This window comes from Hyla sarda, chromosome 6 (genome assembly GCF_029499605.1).
Source record: "Hyla sarda isolate aHylSar1 chromosome 6, aHylSar1.hap1, whole genome shotgun sequence".
Classification (NCBI taxonomy): Eukaryota; Metazoa; Chordata; class Amphibia; order Anura; family Hylidae; genus Hyla; species Hyla sarda.
The window spans coordinates 248,812,475-248,834,244 of NC_079194.1; the positions used below are offsets into that span (position 1 = coordinate 248,812,475).

The window sequence follows — 21,770 nt, forward strand, 5'->3', positions numbered from 1 at the left end:
GCTTCCATCACAAACGACCTCGCCCTTGATCCTCACTGGCCGTAGTATAGCATCTCTGTCCCTGAAGTGGAGAAGTTTGGCCAGGAAGGGATGTGGAGGGCCACCAGGAGGAGGCCGAGCCGGAACTCGTTGGGCTCACTCTACGGAGAAATAAGGAGAGAAGGTGTCTGCAGGAAGAATCTCCTTCAGCCATGTTTCCAGGAACAGCACATGGTCATTCCCTTCCACCTTCTCAGGGAGGCCTACTAAGCGTGTGTTGGTGCAAATGTACAACACAAATCCATCACATCCACCATTAGTATCAATGCTGAGAAGCAAGTAGATCAAAATACAAATGGTGGATGTGTGGCTATGTAGTCTCTCCCTTCTTCCATGGACAGCACTCCACTCCACCCATTCTGCGCAGGCATTTTTAATTAGCAGGAGGCTGCATAAGGGTTTCATCCTTACATTCTCCCAGCCCTCTGGTAGGGAGCACATGGTAAGTGTTCACACTGGTGTGGTTCTCTGTGGTGGCCATTGTTTCAGTGATACTTTGTCTGTTGGGTGGTGCGGCCCAAGGCCAAGGGCTTTGTCGGGCAGCAGTGGGGCTGCCTGGCCACTGGGTCATTCCCCCTGTGGGCATGGTGTCTCAGAGGCAGTGGTCGCCGCCTGGCGCTACGCCAGTGTTAGGTTAGGGACCCACTCTGACTAGGTGGCATTGACGTGGCGAGTGGGCTTGTACTTTTTGATCAAAATGTATACTAACAACCTGTTAGTTTTTGAAATTATTCTGAGAAGCAAGTAGATCAAAATACAAATGGTGGATGTGCGGTTATGTTTATCTATTTGTGTTGTGCAAAATAACAAATTCCTGCCTCAGTTAATCAATTTTAGTCACCATAACAGATTGACAAGAGGTAAAGGCAGCCAAGAGCTCTGAGAACCGATGGTCCATTGCTGTAGCGTCATAGACAGGCCTTTCAGGGGACTGTTGCTGCTGGGGAGTCGGAGACCCTTCAAACAGTGACAGAGGCTGATCAGGAGAATCCCCCCCAGGATGGTCCTGAGGTCTGGAGAACTGGCTCAGTGCCTTCGCCACCTGCACAGATACTTTGGTAGCAAATGGGGTCTGAGCATTAGGATCTCGATGAGAAGGGCCACACGAATGGGTGGACCCATCATTAGAGGAAGTTTCCTCATCAGAGGTTGGCCGCAAGGCTTCAGTATATTGTTTGGATTTCTTACTCCTGTGACTACCACGGGGGCCACCCATGATTGACAGGGCCACACACAGAGCAGGCAGAAAGGCACCAGAAACACAGTCCTATGAGTGCAGGTCACCTCTATAAAGATGTCAGGCTGGAGGCACCACAAGTCCCAGCAGTCCAGGGCCACACAGAGAGCAGGTAGATAGATATGGCTGGAGGGGGACCCCAGCAGATGAGGCAGTCCACAGAAGGCAGCGGAAGCACCACAAGTCCCAGCAAACTAGGGCCACACAGAGAGCAGGTAGAGAGGCACTAGGATGATATTGCACACCATTTGTGAAAATACACCCCTCAAGGAACATAACAAGGGGTATAGTGAGCCTTAACACCTCACAGGTGTTTGACAGGTTTGCTTTGAAATTGGAAGTGCAAATGAAAAAAGTGATTTTTAACACTAAAATGACGGTGTTACTCCAAATTTTTCATTTTCACACGGGGTAATAGGAGAAAATGGACCCCAAATTTTGAAGCCCAATTTCTCCAGAGTAAGGAAATACCCCATATGTGGATGTAAAGTGCTCTGCCGGCACTCTACAAGTCTCAGAACAGAAGGAGCGCCATTGGGCTTTTGGAAGAGAGAATTTGGTTGGAATAGAAGTCGGGGGCCATGTGCGTTTACAAAGCCCCCATGGTGCCAGAACAGTGGACCCACCCCCCAACATGTGACCTGGAAACTACACCCCTCACGGAATGTAATAAGGGGTGCAGTGAACATTTACACCCCACTGGCGTTTGACAAATCTTTGGAACAGTGGGCTGTGCAAATGAAAAATGAAAATTTTCATTTTCATGGATTACCGTTCAAAAAATCGGTCAGATACCTGTGGGGCGTAAATGCTTACTGTACCCCTTATTACATTCCGTGACGGGTCTAGTTTCCAAAATGGGGGGGGGGGGGCACTGTTTTGGCACCATCGGGGCTTTGTAAATGCACATGGCCCTCAATTCCAGCCAAATTCTCTCTCTAAAAGCCCAATGGCGCACCTTCTCTTCTGAGCCCTGTAGTGCGCCGGCAGAGCACTTTACATGCACATTTCCATGCTCAGAAGAAATGGTGTTACATTTTGGGGGGCTTTTTCTCCTATTACCCCTTGTGAAAATAAAAAAATTGGGGTAACACCAGCATTTTTGTGAAAAAAATCCAATTTGTCATTTTCACGTCCAACTTTAATTAAAATTTGTCAAACACCTGTGAGGTGTTAAGGCTCACTATACCCCTTATTATGTTCTGTAAGGGGTGCAGTTTTCAAAATGGGGGTCACATGTGGGTGTTTTTATTTATTTTTTTGCGTTTATGTCAGAACCATTGCAACTATCACCCACCCATGTGCAAAACACCAATTTAGGCCTCAAATGTACTAGGTGCATGAGCCCTGTTGTACGTCCGCAGATCACTACACCCACATATGGGGTATTTCTGTACTCAGGAGAAATTGTGTTACAAATTTTGGGGTTAGTTTTTTTCTCTTACCTCTTGTGAAAATGAAAAGTATGGGACAACACCAGCATGTTAGTGAAAAAATGGTTTTTTTTTTACACTAACATACTGGTGTAGACCCCAACTTTTCCATTTCATAAGGGGAAAAAGGAGAAAAAGCATGCTGAGAGTTGTAGTTTTGCCACAGATGGAGGCACACTTGTGGGGAAACACTGAGTTAGGTTCTGTTACCTAACTTTGTGTTTCCTCACCAGTGTGCCTCCAGCTGTGGCAAAACTACAACTCCCAGCATGCACTGACAGACCGTGCATGCTGGGAGTTGTAGTTATGCAACAGCTTGGGGCACACAACTACAACTCCCAGCATGCAGAGACAGCAGTTTGTGCATGCTGGGAGTTGTAGTTATGCAACATCTGGAGGCCACAGTTTAAAGACCACTTTACAGTGATCTCCAAACTGTGGCCCTCCAGATGTTGCAAAACTACAAATCCCAGCATGCCCAGACAGCAAATGGCTGTGAGGGCATGCTTGGAGTTGTAGTTTTGCAAGATCTGAAGGGCCACAGTTTAGAGACCACTGCACAGTGATATCCAAACTGTGGCCCTCCATATGTTGCAAAAATATAAATCCCAGCATGCCCAGACAGAAAATGGCTGTGTGGGCATGCTGGAAGTTGTAGTTTAGTAAGATCTGAGGGGCTACAGCTTAGAGACTCTAAACCGTGGTCCTCCAGACCTCCAGGCCACTTACCCAGATTGCCGCCGCTGAAGTTCTGACATCAGGATTGCAGCTGCCCCCACCCCCTTTTGTGATTGGTCAGTTGCTTCTGACCGATCAATCGCAAAGATAGGAGAGGTGGCACCACTGCCACCTCACTCCTATCCCTTCAGGGGGACCGAGCTGTGTCGGACAGCCCTGATCCCTGTTATTTTCCGGGTCAGCGGAGATCCAGAATCGTCGAAAATCTCCGGTCTGAATTGACCAGCGATTTGTGGCGATCGGTGATATGGGGGTGGGGGTAGGGGGTGGGGGGTGTTAGGGTCTGAACCTTGTAGCCTCTTTGCGGGCCTCCTTTAACTTGGGCTAATGTACATTTCTTTTTTGTTCTGTGTGTATACTTTTACATTTTTTACTGTATGTGTGCTAGTATTTATCTTATACAGCCATTACTATTTTATGTATGTATACTCCTGATTTGGAGCCTTTCTCCATTTTTATCTCCTGATTGCACTAGATTCCCACTTTATTACCCATATAATGGAGGCCTCAGTAGTCTGCCTGTTCCAGTTCCTATTTATTTGATTTTAATCATTCACTTATGTCAAGATTGTACGCTACTTTATATTACTTTCGGTCTCGGTGTGACTCCTTTGGTTGACTATGATATTTATTTACACTAGAGACATCTTCTATAATTACCCTCATTGATTGAGCCCTTTGTTTGGTTTATTGGATATTATTGTACAGGGTGGGCCGTTTATATGGATACACCTTAATAACATGGGAATGGTTGGTGATATTAACTTCCTGTTTGTGGCACATTAGAATATGTGAGGGGGGAAACTTTTCAAGATGGGTGGTGACCATGGCGGCCATTTTGAAGTTGGCCATTTTGAATCAAACTTTTGTTTTTTTAATAGGAAGAGGGTCATGTGACACATCAAACTTATTGGGAATTTCACAAGAAAAACAATGATGTTCTTGGTTTTAACGTAACTTATTTATTTACAAGTTTCTGACCACTTATAAAATGTGCTCAATGTGCTACCCATTGTGTTGGATTGTCAATGCAATCCTCTTCTCCCACTCTTCACACACTGATAGCAACCTCGCAGGAGAAATGCTAGCACAGGCTTCCAGTATCCGTAGTTTCAGGTGCTGCACATCTCGTATCTTCACAGCATAGACAATTGCTTTCAGATGACCCCAAAGATAAAAGTCTAAGGGGGTCAGATTTGGAGATCTTGGGGGCCATTCAACTGGCCCACGACGACCAATCCACTTTCCAGGAAACTGTTCATCTAGGAATGCTCGGACATGACACCCATAATGTGGTGGTGCACCATCTTGCTGGAAAAACTCAGGGAACGTGCCAGCTTCAGTGCATAAAGAGGAAAACACATCATCATGTAGCAATTTTGCATATCCAGTGGTCTTGAGGTTTCCATTGATGAAGAATGGCCCCACTATCTTTGTACCCCATATACCGCACCATACCATCAATTTTTGTGTTCCAACAGTGTTGGTGGGATCTATCCAATGTGGGTTAGTGTCAGACAAATAGCAGTGGTTTTGTTTGTTAACTTCACCATTCACATAAAAGTTTACCTCATCACTGAACAAAATCTTCTGCGTAAACTGAGGGTCTTGTTCCAATTTTTGTTTTGCCCATTCTGCAAATTCAGTGCGCCGATCTGGGTCATCATCGTTGAGATGCTGCAGTAGCTGAAGTTTGTAAGGGTGCCATTTGTGAGTAGCTAATATCCGCTGAAGGGATCTTTGACTAATACCACTCTACAGTGACATTCGGCATGTGATACGATGTGGGCTCTTGCTGAATGAAGCTAGGACAGCCACTGATGTTTCTTCATTAGTGAAAGATTTCATGCGTACACATTTTGGCAAATCCAACACTGAACCAGTTTCACGAAACTTAGCAAGCAGTTTGCTAACTGTAGCATGGGAGATGGGTGGTCTCGTAGGGTGTCTTGCATTAAAATCTGCAGCAATGACCCGGTTACTGCATTCACCAGTCATCAACACAATTTCTATCCGCTCCTCACGTGTTAACCTCGACGACATGTCAATTGCTGTAAACAAAGAGAAACTTGTAAATAACTCATGAAAGAATAAAGTTACGTCAAAACCAATAAGTTTTATGTGTCACATTACCCTCTTCCAATTGAAAAAAACTAAAGTTGGATTCAAAATTGCTGACTTCAAAATGGCCGCCATGGTCACCACCCATCTTGAAAAGTTTCCCCTCTCACATATACTAATGTGCCACAAACAGGAAGTTAATATCACCAACCATTCCCATTTTATTAAGGTGTATCCATATAAATGGCCCACCCTGTAGTATCAGGCTCAGAAACATATCACTCCTGCAGTGACTAAAAAATACCATCATACTATAAGAAAATAAAAATCACAATACACAGACCAGTATCACTAATAACACCACTATACAAGGGACAAATAACTGCACCACACCATCACCACTGATATATTGTTATTGGATAACGAGCTGACACACAGAGCTACAGGGAGCATGCTCTGTGACTGCCAGCAGCGCATCCGCAACATCAAACATGCTGTGGATGCGCTGTAAGTGGCCCTACCCATAAATTGACTGTACAGAATATCACCAGCTGTACACAGGTGCTGCAGACTGTATAAGTGATTACAGGTACATACTCACAGGGGGCGTCTTCTCTGTTCGGAGTCGTTAACTTTTCTCTTTCTTCTCCATCTGTCCTGGGTTATCAAGAAGACGTCTCCCGACCACAACTCGTCTCCACCGAATCTGCCAGACAAACATTTTAGGCTTCTCACTACAGTAAAATCCTCACCTTTATACAAATCCCCTATAGACAGGCCCCTCTGTCTCCGTATTAAGCCCCCTCACATTACCCCCATAAAATCTTAGGCCCCAAACATTGCCCCATAGGTTATTGGGCTTTCTTACACTTCATCCAAATTAATTAGGCTCTCTTACATTTCCCCTATAGATTATTAGGCCGCTTTACATTGCCGCTCTAGAATATTATGACCCTTACATTGCCCCCATAGATTATTATGCCCCTTACATTTCCCCTATAGATTATTAGGCCACTTTACAGTGCCCCACAGAATATTATGCCCCCTTACATTATTATGCCCCCTTACATTGTTCATAGATTATTATGATCCCTTGCATTGCCCCCATAGATTATTATGCCCTCTTACATTGCCCCCATAGATTATTATGCTGCTTACATTGCCCCCACAGATTATTATGCCCCCATACATTGCCCCCATAGATTATTCTGCCCCCTTACATTTCCCACATAGATTCTTATGCCCCTTTCATTGCCCCATAGATTCTTATGCCCCCTTACATTTCCGCTATAGAATATTATGCCCCCTTACATTGCCCCCATAGATTCTTATGCCCTCTTACATTGCCCCATAGATTATTATGCCCCTGTACATTGCACCCTTATGCCCCCTTACAATGCCCCCATAGATTTTTAGGCCCCCTTACATTGCCCTTATATATTATGCCCCCTTACATTGCAGCCATAGATTATGCCCCCTTACATTGTCGCATTGATTATGCCCCCTTATATTGCCCCCATAGATTCTTATGCCCCCATAACATTGCCCCCATAGATTTGTATGCCCCCATAACATTGCCCCCATAAATTATACCCCATTACATTTCCCCCATAGATTATGCCCCACTACATTGCCCCCATAGAATATGCCCCATTACATTGTCCCCACAGATTATGCCCCATTACATTGCCCCCATAGATTATGCCTCCTTACATTGCCCCATAGAATAGGGGGGAAAAACACCACTGGCCTCTCCTTCGTTCCCCCGCAGCTTCTATTGTTCATCTTCTGTTTCAGCCTCCTGTGTGGACAGCGTCATTAGGAGCCGCTGCCGCACAGGAAGCCCGGGCTAGAGTGACAGGATGGAGCCGCTGGCTCCTCCCTGTCACATGTGCCACCGCCACAGCGCTCGTTCAACACTGTGGGCATCTTAAAGGCGCACTCAGTGTAGAAAGTTGCGGCTGCTCAGGAATTCAGGAAAGGTGTCCCGAATCCCTTGGCGGCCTCCCCTTCGACCGGCGGGCCCGGTCGCAGGGGGTGCAGCAGGGCCTGCAGTTGAAGGTTCCGGTTACTCCCCTGATGGTGGCTCTTCTGGTGCTGGAAAATAATGGTGGTGGCCACACAAAATATTGATACTTTGGGCCCAATTAGGACATTTCCACTTAGGGATATACTCATTTTTGTTGCCAAGGTTTAGACATTAACCTCTTAAGGACCCAGGATGTATGGGTACGTCCTGGGTCCCGGTCCTGCGATATAACGTGGGGTCACACGGTGACCCCGCATCATATCGCGGCGGGCCCGGCATTATAGTGAAGCCGGGACCCGCCTCTAATAGCGCGCGGCACTGATCGCGGTGCCGCGCGCTATTAACCCTTTAGCCGCGCGCTCAAAGCTGAGCCGCGCGGCTAAAAACTAAAGTGAAAGCTGCCAGTTAGCTCAGGGAGCTGTTCGGGATCGCCGCGGTATAATCGCGGCATCCCGAACAGCTGTACTACAGGAGGAGGTCTTCTTACCTTCCTTCCTGCAGTCCAATCGCCGATTGAATGCTTCAAGCCTGAGATCCAGGCTTGAGCATTCAATCGCTGAAAACACTGATTGATCCATTCCTATGGAGATGGATCAATCAGTGTAAAAGATCAATTAATGCAATGTTATAGCCCCCTATAGGAGCTATAATATTGCATAAGAAAAGTGTAAAAAAAATCATTAACCTTTTCAATTATCCATTCCCCTAATAAAAGTTTGAATCACTCGGCATTTCCAAGAATAAAAAAAACTCAGTGTAAATAAAAATAAAAATGTGGTATCGCCGTGTGCGGAAATGTCTGAATTATAAAAATATACCGCTTGTTGAACCGCTTGTTCAATGGCGTACGTTAAAAAAAATTCCAAAGTCCAAAATAGCGCATGAATAAAAAGTGATCAAAAAGTCTGATCAGAACAAAAATGGTACCGCTAAAAACTTCAGATTACGGCGCAAAAAATGAGCCCTCATAGCGCCCTGAACATAGAAAAATAAAAAAAGTTATAGGGGTCAGAAGATGACCATTTTAAACGTATAAATTTTCCTGCATGTATTCATGATTTTTTTCTGAAGTGATAGAAAATCAAACCTATACAAGTAGGAATCATTTTAACCGTATGGACCTACAGAATAAAGATATGGTATCATTTTTGCCGAAAATTGTACTGCGTAAAAACAGAAGCCCCCAAAACTTACAAAATAGTGTTTTTTCATCAATTTTGTCGCACATTGATTTTTTTTCCCGTTTCACCGTCGATTTTTGGGTAAAATGACTGATGTCATAACAAAGTAGAATTAGTGATGCAAACAATAAGCCATCATATAGAATTTTAGGGGAAAATTTTAAAGAGTTATGATTTTGTAAAGTTAAGGAGAAAAAAATTGAAAATGAAAAAACGGAAAAAGCCCGGGTCCTTAAGGGGTTAATGTCTGTGTGTTGAGTTATTTTGAGGGGACACAACATTTAACACTGTTATACAGGCTGTGCACTCACTACTTTATACTGTAGCAGAGAGTCATTTCTTCAGCGTTGTCACTGTTTACAAAAATCTGAGGGGTGAACTCACTTATGGATTATACGATTATATAATTGTTAAGATTATTTACTTAACTATGGTACCAATAGAAATAAACATGTAGGAAATTGACCATCCTTGCTTATTTCTTTCTTTCTGTTTTTTATTTATTTATTGTCATTTATAAATTACAATTATGATATATTTTTATTTATTTATTTCTGATTATTTGTTACAGCCTGGGGAGACCTGGTCACCACCAGGTGACAGCTGCACCAAATACAATTGTACTTCTTATTCTGAGCTCATCACTGAGCAAATAACATGTCAGCCATTTGACTCATCAACATGTGAAAAGGTAGGATTTTACTGTTGAAAAATGGTTATCATAAGTAGTACAATATATCGTAGCATCTAATGTTATAAAGTGGCCAATAAACTGTTATTCCTAATGACATAATAGAATATTGCAATTATTTTATGATTGGAGGGGGTCCAACCTCTCCAATCCCCAACTGATCTTGAGAATTAACTATTGAACTATTTTAATGGAACTCTAACAACTTCTAGAGATGGACGAACTTACAGTAAATTCGATTCGTCACGAACTTCTCGGCTCGGCAGTTGATGACTTATCCTGCATAAATTAGTTCAGCTTTTAGGTGCTCCGGTGGGCTGGAAAAGGTGGATACAGTCCTAGAAAAGAGTCTCCTAGGACTGTATCCACCTTTTCCAGCCCACGGGAGCACCTGAAAGCTGAACTAATTTATGCAGGAAAAGTCAGCGACCGCCGAGCCGAGAAGTTTGTGACGAATCGAATTTACTGTAAGTTTGATCATCTCTAACAACTACATTCAAGTGATTTTTTGCCCATTGTGCAGGGAAAGTTTACAGTATGGCTCAACATAACCCCAAATGTCTCTCACAGCAAGATAAGCTTATCAAAAACAGGATTTCACAATTCTCTGTCAGGATATGAATTTGCTATATGCATCTATTTATGGACACCCAGTGGTTTTCATGCAATATTGTAATGAATTTGTATTATGAGAAGTTGAAAATTAAACTCAAGGAAAGGAAAAAGCGGATACATCTGTGTTTTTCAAGAGTCTTTAGCCATGGTCAGAAAGACCATTAACCCCTTAAGGACGCAGGACGTAAATGTACGTCCTGGTGAGGTGGTACTTAACGCACCAGGACGTACATTTACGTCCTAAGCATAACCGCGGGCATCGGAGCGATGCCCGTGTCATGCGCGGCTGATCCCGGCTGCTGATCGCAGCCAGGGACCCACCGGCAATGGCCGACGCCCGCGATCTCGCGGGCGTCCGCCATTAACCCCTCAGGTGCCGGGATCAATACAGATCCCGGCATCTGCGGCAGTTCGCGATTAAAATGAACGATCGGATCGCCCGCAGCGCTGCTGCGGGGATCCGATCATTCATAACGCCGCATGGAGGTCCCCTCACCTTCCTCCGTGCGGCTCCCGGCGTCTCCTGCTCTGGTCTGTGATCGAGCAGACCAGAGCAGGAGATGACCGATAATACTGATCTGTTCTATGTCCTATACATAGAACAGATCAGTATTAGCAATCATGGTATTGCTATGAATAGTCCCCTATGGGGACTATTCAAGTGTAAAAAAAAATGTAAAAAAATGTAAAAGTAAAAGTAAAAAAAAAGTGAAAAATCCCCTCCCCCAATAAAAAAGTAAAACGTCCGTTTTTTCCTATTTTACCCCCAAAAAGCGTAAAAAACATTTTTTATAGACATATTTGGTATCGCCGCATGCGTAAATGTCCGAACTATTAAAATAAAATGTTAATGATCCCGTATGGTGAACGGCGTGAACGAAAAAAAATTAAAAAAGTCCAAAATTCCTACTTTTTTAATACATTTTATTAAAAAAAAAATTATAAAAAATGCATTAAAAGTTTTTTATATACAAATGTGGTATCAAAAAAAAGTACAGATCATGGCGCAAAAAATGAGCCCCCATACCGCCGCTTATACGGAAAAATAAAAAAGTTATAGGTCATCAAAATAAAGAGATTATAAACGTACTAATTTGGTTAAAAAGTTTGTGATTTTTTTTAAGCGCAACAATAATATAAAAGTATATAATAATGGGTATCATTTTAATCGTATTGACCCTCAGAATAAAGAACACATGTCATTTTTACCAGAAATTGTACGGCGTGAAAACAAAACCTTCCAAAATTAGCAAAATTGCGTTTTTCGTTTTAATTTCCCCACAAAAATAGTGTTTTTTGGTTGCGCCATACATTTTATGATATAATGAGTGATGTCATTACAAAGGACAACTGGTCGCGCAAAAAACAAGCCCTCATACTAGTCTGTGGATGAAAATATAAAAGAGTTATGATTTTTAGAAGGCGAGGAGGAAAAAATGAAAACGTAAAAATTAAATTGTCTGAGTCCTTAAGGCCAAAATGGGCTGAGTCCTTAATGCTTGTAATCTCATAGTCAGACTCAGATAATGCCCATCCAGAAGCGTTATATGTCATTATATACCGTTACAACTCTTAGATGCCATTCTCAAAATCAACAAAAATAAGGCCTCTAGGTCGGCCATGGGTTAAAGTCAATTAGGCTATTCCAATACATTATAGACACAATCAAACTAGGTTCTAATTTCTTAGTAGGACAAAAAGAGTCAAGATCAATAAAATTGCATAAATTAATTCTGGATAAAAAAAACTAAACAAAAAAAAAACATAACAGTTAAATTATAAATTACAGGGTAACAAACATGGAACAAAAACTAAAGGAAAGTACTCATCTTCAAAAAGCACAAGCCCCAATATAATAACATATGTGGTATGCCTCGGGGGTATGTAGGGTAGTTGGGGTGTTGCTGTTCTGGATAATAAAGGGCGCTGTTAACCCTTGTCACTCGTGACGCCAGGGTGAGGGTTAAAAGCTGGAATGTTGCTAGGGCCTATCGCCACCCTTACCAAGAACGATAGGTGAGTGCGTAATAAATGGATTGTCCACAACCACTGTTTAACTCAAAACTTGCAGGATCTTTTACTGAAGATTTTCGGTAGCAGGCAATATCAATAACAGTCCAGATAACAAAGTTTATTCGTAGTTGAGCAGCGATTGACAGTTGGTTGGGATCAGATAAGCTCAGTTTAGCTTTAGGAAGATTCTGTTGCATAGATCCGCTGGATTTAGTGGTGCGTTTAGGTCCAGTGATCTTGCGGAGAGTAGCGGGGAATTATAGATATATAACCGCTGTGGTATAGGCCGAGGCCGCAAGGCTTTGACCTAGTAAACGTACTTGAAAGTTGCGGAGGTCCTACCTCGTTCAGTGACAGCAACCCAGGAGAGCAAATAATGGCCGCAGCTCCCTTATATGGGCAGGGGCTGGTCGTTTTAGATTGGTCCATAACAACTGTCACTCCCCGTTACACGGCATTATGAGTGAACACGTGACTTAAGAACCACCTAAGGTCCTTCAACATACCATAGAGTTCTGAGTAACGGGTCACATGACCTAAGGTCCTGCGACGCCAAACAAGTGAGTAATGCAATATACATATTTACAATGACAATATTTATAAATATTAACTTACTAAGGGGTGACTAGGGGCTAACTAGGGAAGCAGACCGCGACAGTCCTAGGGACTCTGACTTTGGGGACCTCCCTACCAAGGCACAGTATGAAATACAGTGCTGGGACACCACAAACCCCCTTACTTAAAACAAGTCGACCCTGACGCCTGTCCCCTAAGGCAGAGGGACTAGGACAAGGACAGAGTTATTAAACATTCTATACAACCTGACAAAATTTTCTTTTAGGCTGACTAGTATCCTTACTAGACTATTATGAAGCTTATTAGACATTATGTAGATATCTAACATCTAGTTTCTAGCTCCTTAGACATTTTTATAGCTCTCTCTCTATACATTTATGAGGCTAACTAGACATTTATAAAGCTCACTAGACATTGATGAAGCTGTCTAACATTTAGTCTCCCTGGGTTTTTATACACAGCTCTCTATACATTTAGTCTCAAGCTGTCTAGACATTTTTGAAATCTCACCACATTTTCTTTTGTTTTGCCACGATGAGTCACCTGTTAGTACACAGAAGGGTATATTGGCTTGCCTGAGGCTATCTACCAATAAGGTTAGCTACTAGGGTCTATAGGCTACACACTACTTACCCCTAGAACACAACAGTATAACCTTACCTAGGTTACCTTTAGAAATACGTGTTTAATTTTAAGCTCGCAAGAGCATCTGCTGGCCAGGTAGAGCATCTCACACACGTAATAAAGAAAAGAGGGAAGTTAGTTTACATAACAGTGGCAGGAATTGAATATCAATAGGCTACAATTCCTAAAGTGTTTCTTGAGTGTGAGATATGTTTTTGTTTGGTGTACTGTAAAGACTGAGGTAGTACATTTAAGTGAGCTATTTAAGATACTATGTGTGCAAGTACTGCTTAGAAGTTAGTCTTGATATCTTAAGGGTAGTTTATTTTGTGACAGGTGCTAGCGATTGGCAACTGTAATGCTACTCTCAGAGGAGCCGGGAGAGTCACCCATTTAGTAACTGCTAAAACACCTTTGAAATGTTTCTGGTCTATGTACATGTGTACAAGAATTATTTACGTTTTTTGTTTTTAGTGTACATGTGCATCTAGCGGGCATTTTCCGTGTACAACCTTTACCTACTTTTTATGTACACAGACACAAGACTATTTTTCTGTGTACAAGAACCATATAAATTTTTATTATACAAGTTTACACATTTATTAACACCCCAACAAGGTTCAGGCGCATACACCTGATAAGTGCAATTTTTAGCAAGAAAGTCTCATGAATATAGGGATATATACCCAAACGGTTGTGTAAGGATCTGCGGTCCACCTACACTAGGAGTCTATGGGAAACACGGCTTTACCACAATCAGCCGGGTACAAAACTTACTGACTAAGAGTCTCTTGACCTGATGGTCAGGCACAAAGCTTAATGGTCACTTTGCTGAACTTGGAACTGGAACAGTCTTAGCATAGTCCTGCTAGGCACAATTTTCTTGAACTTGGTTACTGGAAAACAAAAGTGGTTAGCAAAGAAAAGCAACAGTCAATACGTTACAGTCCTTCAGAAAACATTCTTCCGAACTCTTCTTGTGCCTCTTGTAGACCCCCTAGCCCTTCCAACATCAGGGGCCTGCTGGGAGTTAATATAACTCTCCCACACCACATTGGTGAGAGTAGAATGGGTAACAGTGGGATTCAAAGTGACCAGGGGTTTACTGGTCGGGATCAAGGTTGGTGCAAAAGGTTTTAGCCCCATCTCCATGCCAGGAGTGGGCCAAAGCACTTTCGTTGGTACCCTTTCAGGAGGCAAACTCTCATTGCTCGGATAGGGCCTAGGTACAGTCGTTGGTGCCCGAAGCTTAGGCCTACTTTCCTGGTCATGAGCAGGCCTTGGCACTGTGCTGCATTCTGAAGAAAATGACTGATGTAGAGGCTCCTCCTACTTGAATACGTTGGCGGAGGCATCAGGAGCAGGCCATTTCGGCCTCAGGTTGAAGGGATCGGACTCCCAATCAGTTGAAGGAAAATATTTAAATGGAAGCTGTGTTGGGGCTGTTGGTCTGGTGACCGCAGCAGCACATTCTCCACGCAGGGCCTGGACGGGGGTGTACTCCACTATCTTACCCACCTCCAGAAAAACTTTTTATGAAGATATGGCCTCTGTACTGCTCGCCAGTTTACGAGGATGGTTTGCCCTGTATAGCAATCTAAGAGTGTCCCATAACCGCTGACCTTGTCAAACTTGGCCTCAGTTGCTCTTCGTCGTTCTAAAGGCTCCTCCCCTTCTCGGGGATGATCACACTTGCGGATGAACAGTGCTTCCATTTCTTTAGTATTCTCCTGATAACGAATTCTTTTCTCAGGAGGCAAATGCACATGCTTAGGGGCGTACAGTTCTCTGTGTCGGGCCTTAATTTGTCCATCAACTCAGCCAGCTCGGCTTCCTGACGGGCCCTTTCTCTTTGTGCGGTTGGAATTGGTGGGAGTGGCTTCCGAGGTATAGGTTGTAGAACCGCGTGCATACACTCGATGAGTCCCGGCTCGTCCCCAAAAATCCACTGGGGCAAATCTGGTGAGCGCGGTCGTGCACTCGGCAAGCTGTATAGGGGTATTTCAGGCTCAGGGCTGGAGGAGGAAGAAAAGGCCGCCTCTGGCTGGGTACTCACTGCAGACTCCTCCGATGGGATCTCGGCCCATGAGCCCCAAGTCCTGTGGTGAGGGGATAATCTCACCGGCGATACTACTCCAGGTGTCCCAGCGCAGTCTCCTGGAGGTGTATCCGGCCAGTCATCATCATCATCGGGAAGTGGGGGAAGATTGCAGGCCCCCTCTTCATCCAATGACAACCGCTGCAGACGGTCGGCAATATCCTGGAATAGTTGGACTGTGACCGCCACAACTTTCCGTTGCTCGGGCGCCATTTTGATGTTCTCACCACGTGGAACGCTGCTCTCCTCCATGTCTGTACTCTCCGGCTCCTTGTGCAGACTGAAGAGGTCGCTGTTCAGGGTGTCTTTTATATTGGGCTTCCCCAAAATGGCGGCCGGCAGGAAGGACGTCATCGGTGCAGCCCCGACTTCCTGTCCTCCCAGAAACAACTCCTCTGTCTCCAAGTTCCCTTTCGGGTGCGATACAGCAACTTGATAGCCATGCCCAGGGGCAGGACGTGGTGCAGCGTGGGCCTTTTTCGCGAGCTTCTCCGGCAGCAGGTTAACTCTTCCTGTGCTGACCGGACCAGAGGATCGTACCATGTATTCATTTTGCAGTTTACACATTCTTGCAGCAAATAAATCTTTGCCTCCCCCCTTACTTTTCGTGTGGCCCCCTTGTAATGCACACCACATGCACCGCTCTTGTACACAGAAGTGCGGTTTGCGACACATGAATAAAGTCTGTTATATTGGGGGGAGTACAATTTCACTAGTGGCAACAGCAGCAGGCACACACCCGAATCCTGTTTGTGATGCCAAAAAGGCTTTGTGGTACGCCTCAGGGGTATGTAGAGTAGTTGGGGTGTTGCTGTTGTGGATAATAAAAGGCACTGTTAACCCTTGTCACTCGTGATGCCAGGGTGAGGGTTAAATACTGTAATGTTGCTAGGGCCTATTGCCACCCTTCCCAAGAACGATAGGTGAGTGCGTAATAAATGGATTGTCCACAACCACTGTTTAACGCAAAACTTGCAGGAACTTTTACTGAAGATTTTTAGTAGCAGGCAATATCAATAACAGTCCAGCTAACAAAGTCTATTTGTAATTGAGCAGCGATTGACAGTTGGTTGGGCTCAGATAAGCTCAGTTTAGCTTTAGGAAGATTCTGTTGCATAGATCCGCTGGATTTAGTGGTGCGTTTAGGTCCAGTGATCTTGCGGAGAGTAGCAGGGAATTATAGATATATAACCGCTGTGGTATAGGCCGAGGCCGCAAGGCTTTGGCCTAGTAAACATACTTGAAAGTTGCGGAGGTCCTACCTTGTTCAGTGACAGCAACCCAAGAGAGCGAATAATGGCCGCAGCTCCCTTATATGGGCAGGGGCTGGCCATTTTGGATTGGTCCATAACAACTGTCACTCACCGTTATATGGCATTACGGGTGAGCACGTGACTTAAAGGAGTACTCCGGAGCGCTGGTACTTAAAAAAAAGTTTACCTCATATGATAGCTCTTTCAAAGACCTTTCCAACGATACCTCATTTGTCAAATTTGGCCCAGCCATTCTCTTGTAATTGCCACCTATAGCAGTAAGCAGCCATGTCATAAAGACTACATTTCCCATGACTCCCTGCGCCAGCTTCCTGTTAGCTGCTGCTCTCTCCCCCTCCTCTCCCCCCCAGAAAATTATAATAAATTATAATAAAGTAACGCTCACAGCTCCTTCCCTCCTTCCTCCTCCTTCCATGTGCCCACTAGCGCAGTATTTCCCAACCAGGGTGCCTCCAGCTGCTGCAAAACTACAACTCCCGGCATGCTGGGAGTTGTAGTTTCGCAACAGCTGCAAGCACCCTGGTTGGGAAACACTGCCCTAGCGGAGTCACAAGAATGCCGAGCGCGGCTCTGTTCCCCGTCCCTGTCAGCTCTCAGGGTACGAGCCTCGCGCGCGGCTAACATAGTACTGCGCAGGTGCAGCACTACGCAAATAGCGTAGGGCTAACGTAGGCAGCGATAGGAGCCTAGCGTTAGCCCTACGCTATTTGCGTAGTACTTCTCATGCGCAGAATAAATTAACTTTGGGGGAGTATCCGACTCCGGGCGGGGAGGCCGGCACAGCCCGCAGTGACTCATGGGAGCGATGAGTCACCGGGTGAAGATGGCAGCGGATAAAGAAGAAATACAGGTCGAGCGTCATCAGAAGACCCAGCTTCCGGACGGAGAGAAAAGCGAGGAGAAGACTGGGAAGAAGACCATATGGAAAACTTGAGTATATTAGAATGTTATATAACTATGCCTCATGCTACAATTCCCCTATAAAAGGTTAGCTTCGGACTACTCCTTTAACCCCTTAAGGACCGGAGGTTTTTCCGTTTTTGCATTTTCGTTTTTTGCTCCTTGCCTTTAAAAAATCATAACTCTTTCAAATTTACACCTAAAAATCCATATGATGGCTTATTTTTTGCGCCACCAATTCTACTTTGTAATGACGTCAGTCATTTTGCCCAAAAATCTATGGTGAAGCGGGAAAAAAAATCATTGTGCGACAAAATTGAAGAAAAAACGCTGTTTTGTAACTTTTGGGGGCTTCCGTTTCTACGTAGTAAATTTTCCGGTAAAAATGACACCTGATATGTATTCTGTAGGTCCATACGATTAAAATGATACCCTACATATATAGGTTTGATTTTGTCGGACTTCTGGAAAAAATCATAACTACATGCAGGAAAATTAATACGTTTAAAATTGTCATCTTCTGACCCCTATAACTTTTTTATTTTTCCGTGTATGGGGCGGTATGAGGGCTCATTTTTTGCGCCGTGATCTGAAGTTTTTAACGGTACCATTTTTGCATTGATAGAACTTATTGATCACTTTTTATTCATTTTTAAATTATATAAAAAGTGACCAAAAATGCACTATTTTGGACTTTGGAATTTTTTTGCGCGCACGCCATTGACCGATTATAAAAAGTAATGATATATTTTTATAATTCGGACATTTCCGCACGCGGTGATACCACATATGTTTATTTTTATTTTTATTTACACTGTGTTTTTTTTTTTATTGGAAAAGGGGGGTGATTCAAACTTTTAATAGGGGAGGAGTTAAATGATCTTTATTCACTTTTTTTTTTCACTTTTTTTTTGCAGTGTTATAGGTCCCATAGGGACCTATAACACTGCACACACTGATCTTCTATGTTGATCACTGGTTTCTCATAAGAAACCAGTGATCAACGATTCTGCCGGATGACTGCTCATGCCTGGATCTCAGGCACTGAGCAGTCATTCGGCGATCGGACAGCGAGGAGGCAGGAAGGGGCCCTCCTGCTGTCCTGACAGCTGTTCGGGATGCCGCGATTAGCCGCGGCTATCCCGAACAGCCCGACTGAGCTAGCCGGGAACTTTCACTTTCACTTTTAGCCGCGCGGCTCAGCTTTGAGCGCGCGGCTAAAGGGTTAATAGCGCGCGGCGCCGCGATCGGCGCTGCGCGCTATTAGAGGCGGGTCCCGGCTTCACTATGACGCCGGGCCCGCCATGATATGACGCGGGGTTACTGTGTAACCCCGCGTTATATCAGAAGAGCAGGACCAAGGACGTACCGGTACGTCCTTGGTCCTTAAGGGGTTAAGAATAGAGATGTCGCGAATTGTTCGCCAGCGAACAGTTCCCGGCGAAGTTAGCATGTTCGCATCGCCGGGCGAACATATGTGAAGTTCGATTCGCCCCCTATACTTTAACATTGCGGTAAACTTTGACCCTGTGAGTCAGAGTCAGCAGACACATTACAGCCAATCAGCAGCAGTCCCTCCCTTCCAGACCCTCCTACCTCCGGCACAGATGCCATTTTACCTTCATTCTGCATGCTGCAGGCTTAGGAAGTGGAGGGACAGAGAAGCTGCTCCTGCTGTAATAGGGAAAGCGATAGCTAGGTTGCTGCTAGGTGGTGTATTCAGGGTCCACTTTACTCCTAAAGCACTATTCTAACATCTGCTTTAAGGACAGCACCCAAACAAGCCCTTTTTAGGGCTCAAATAGTCTGTGTGTCTTGCAACAGCTGGAGGCACCCTGGTTGGGAGGGAACAGCTGGTTAAAAGGGGTACTCCGGTGTAAAACTTAAGTTCCTTCAAGCAACTAACTACAGTATTAAAAGGGCTATAAGTTCGGTCCGTGTGTCTTGCAACAGCTGGAGGCAGCCTGGTTGGGAGGGAACCGCTGGTTAAAAGGGGTACTCCGGTATAAAACTTAATTTCCTTCAAGCAACTAACTACAGTATTAAAAGGGCTATAAGTTCAGTCCATGTGTCTTGCAACTGCTGGAGCCACCCTTGTTGGGGACCTCTGCTTAAAAGGGGAACTCCGCTGGCAACCTTTTTTGCTCATTGTCACACTAGTGCAAATCACATTTGGTGTGACAGTTGTTCAAGTAAAAATAAAAAAAATACCTTTTTTGGCTGTGAAATAAAACCAGTGCTGCCTAAAGGGGGGCTCTAACTATGTGCTGCCTGATATGGGGGAATCTATGTGCTGTCTAAAGGGGGGATCTAAATATGTGCTGCCTAAAGGGGGCTCTATGTGCTGCCTAAAGGGAGGCTCTAACTATGTGCTGCCTAATATGGGAGAATCTATGTACTGCCTAAAGGGGGGCTCTATGTGCTGCCTAAAGGGGGGCTCTAACTATATGCTGCCTAACATGGGGGAATCTATGTGCTGCCTAAAGGGGGGATCTAACTATGTGATGCCTAAAGGGGGATCTAACTATGTGCTGCCTAAAGGGGGCTCTATGTGCTGCCTAAAGGGGGGCTCTACCTATGTGCTGCCTAAAGGGGGGGCTCTAACTATGTGCTGCCTAATGTGGGGGAATCTATGTGCTGCCTAAAGGGGGGATCTAAATATGTGCTGCCTAAAGGGGGCTATATGTGCTGCCTAAAGGGAGGCTCTAACTATGTGCTGCCTAACATGGGGGAATCTCTAAACGGGGCATCTAACTATGTGATGCCTAAAGGGGGATCTAATTATGTGCTGCCTAAAGGGGGCTCTATGTGCTGCCTAAAGGGGGCTCTATGTGCTGCCTAAAGGGAGGCTCTACCTATGTGCTGCCTAAAGGGGGGGCTCTAACTATGTGCTGCCTAATGTGGGGGAATCTATGTGCTGCCTAAAGGGGGATCTAACTATGTGCTGCCTAAATGGGGGCTCTATGTGCTGCCTAAAGGGGGCTAAAGCACGCTATTCCAAAGAATTTAGGAATAATAGGTGATTTATGCCCTTTATGGATTAAAACCAGACTCTGCATCAACTATGTAATTTTCCATGGGAGTTTTGCCATGGATCCCCCTCCGGCACGCCACAGTCCAGGTATTAGTCCCCTTGAAACAACTTTTAAATCACTATTGTGGCCAGAAAGAGTCCCTGTGGGTTTTAAAATTCGCCTGCCCATTGAAGTCAATGGCGGTTTGCCCGGTTCACCGGTTCGCAAACATTTGCGGAAGTTCGCGTTCGCCGTTCGCGAACCGAAAATTTTTGATTTCAACATACCATAGAGTTCTGAGTAACGGGTCACATGACCTAAGGTCCTGCGACGCCAAACAAGTGAGTAATGCAATATACATATTTACAATGACAATATTTATAAACATTAACTTACTAAGGGGTGATTAGGGGCTAAATAGGGAAGCGGACCCCGACAGTCCTAGGGACTCTGACTTTGGGGACCCCCCTACCAAGGCACAGTATGAAATACGGTGCCGGGACACCACACATAAATATAGGGGGAAAAGTTGTGGTTATCAGAATGTGGCAACACAAAACTTGTTTTTGCTTCAAGGCATGTTTTATTCAGCAAAGGTATTGAAACATGAAAGGATATGATATAAAGTTGAAACCATAATGGTACCAACTGCTGAATCTGTAAAGAGTTTGGAGGTGCCTTTATAACTGATCGAGGACCAAGGACATTATTATAAACAGGGTGATACAAACTTAACTAAGGGACAAAGGTACAAGAAAGGGGAAAAGCTGTAAGGAGAAAGTGTGTGCATTGGTGTGCATTCTTATATACTTGTCAGACAAATCCCCATATCACATATATTTCCCATACAGTTTGCATTAAATGTTGTAGAGGTCACTCCCTTGATAGAGGTGGCCTTCTTGATTCCAGATGTCTCCTTCTCATAAAGGTTAAACAGACTTGCAGGACAGGTCATAGAACTTCTAACCTCCCTCCCAAGTCTGGGGAACCATGGATTACATGTTCACAGGTGTGGACGTACATTCATGCAACTCTCCTTTATTTTCTTTCTTAGGCATGGGACCCTTTGATCCCTTGATGGTGTTTGTAGCCTTCATGTGCAAAAAATACTAAAAATATGAATCCTTTTTATTTATAGGGGTTAATAACTACAGACAAAGATGGATGTTGCCAGATATGTACAGGTATGAGCCAATCCAAAACTTAAAAGCTAATACGTATATTTAACACACATATATTGTCATTGG

General features: G+C 44.4%; 1 protein-coding gene across 5 annotated transcripts in view; it reads left to right on the top strand.

Annotated features, from left to right (window-relative positions):
• The window catches only part of LOC130276901 (mucin-5AC-like), a 442,145-nt gene that overhangs the window by 417,631 nt on the left and 2,744 nt on the right, over positions 1-21,770 (top strand). For all 5 annotated transcript variants that reach the window (XM_056526890.1, XM_056526891.1, XM_056526892.1 and 2 more), the window contains 2 exons: positions 9,290-9,409; positions 21,662-21,707. In XM_056526890.1, the coding sequence (XP_056382865.1) occupies positions 9,290-9,409; positions 21,662-21,707 (166 nt within the window). The remainder of the gene's footprint in view (positions 1-9,289; positions 9,410-21,661; positions 21,708-21,770) is intronic.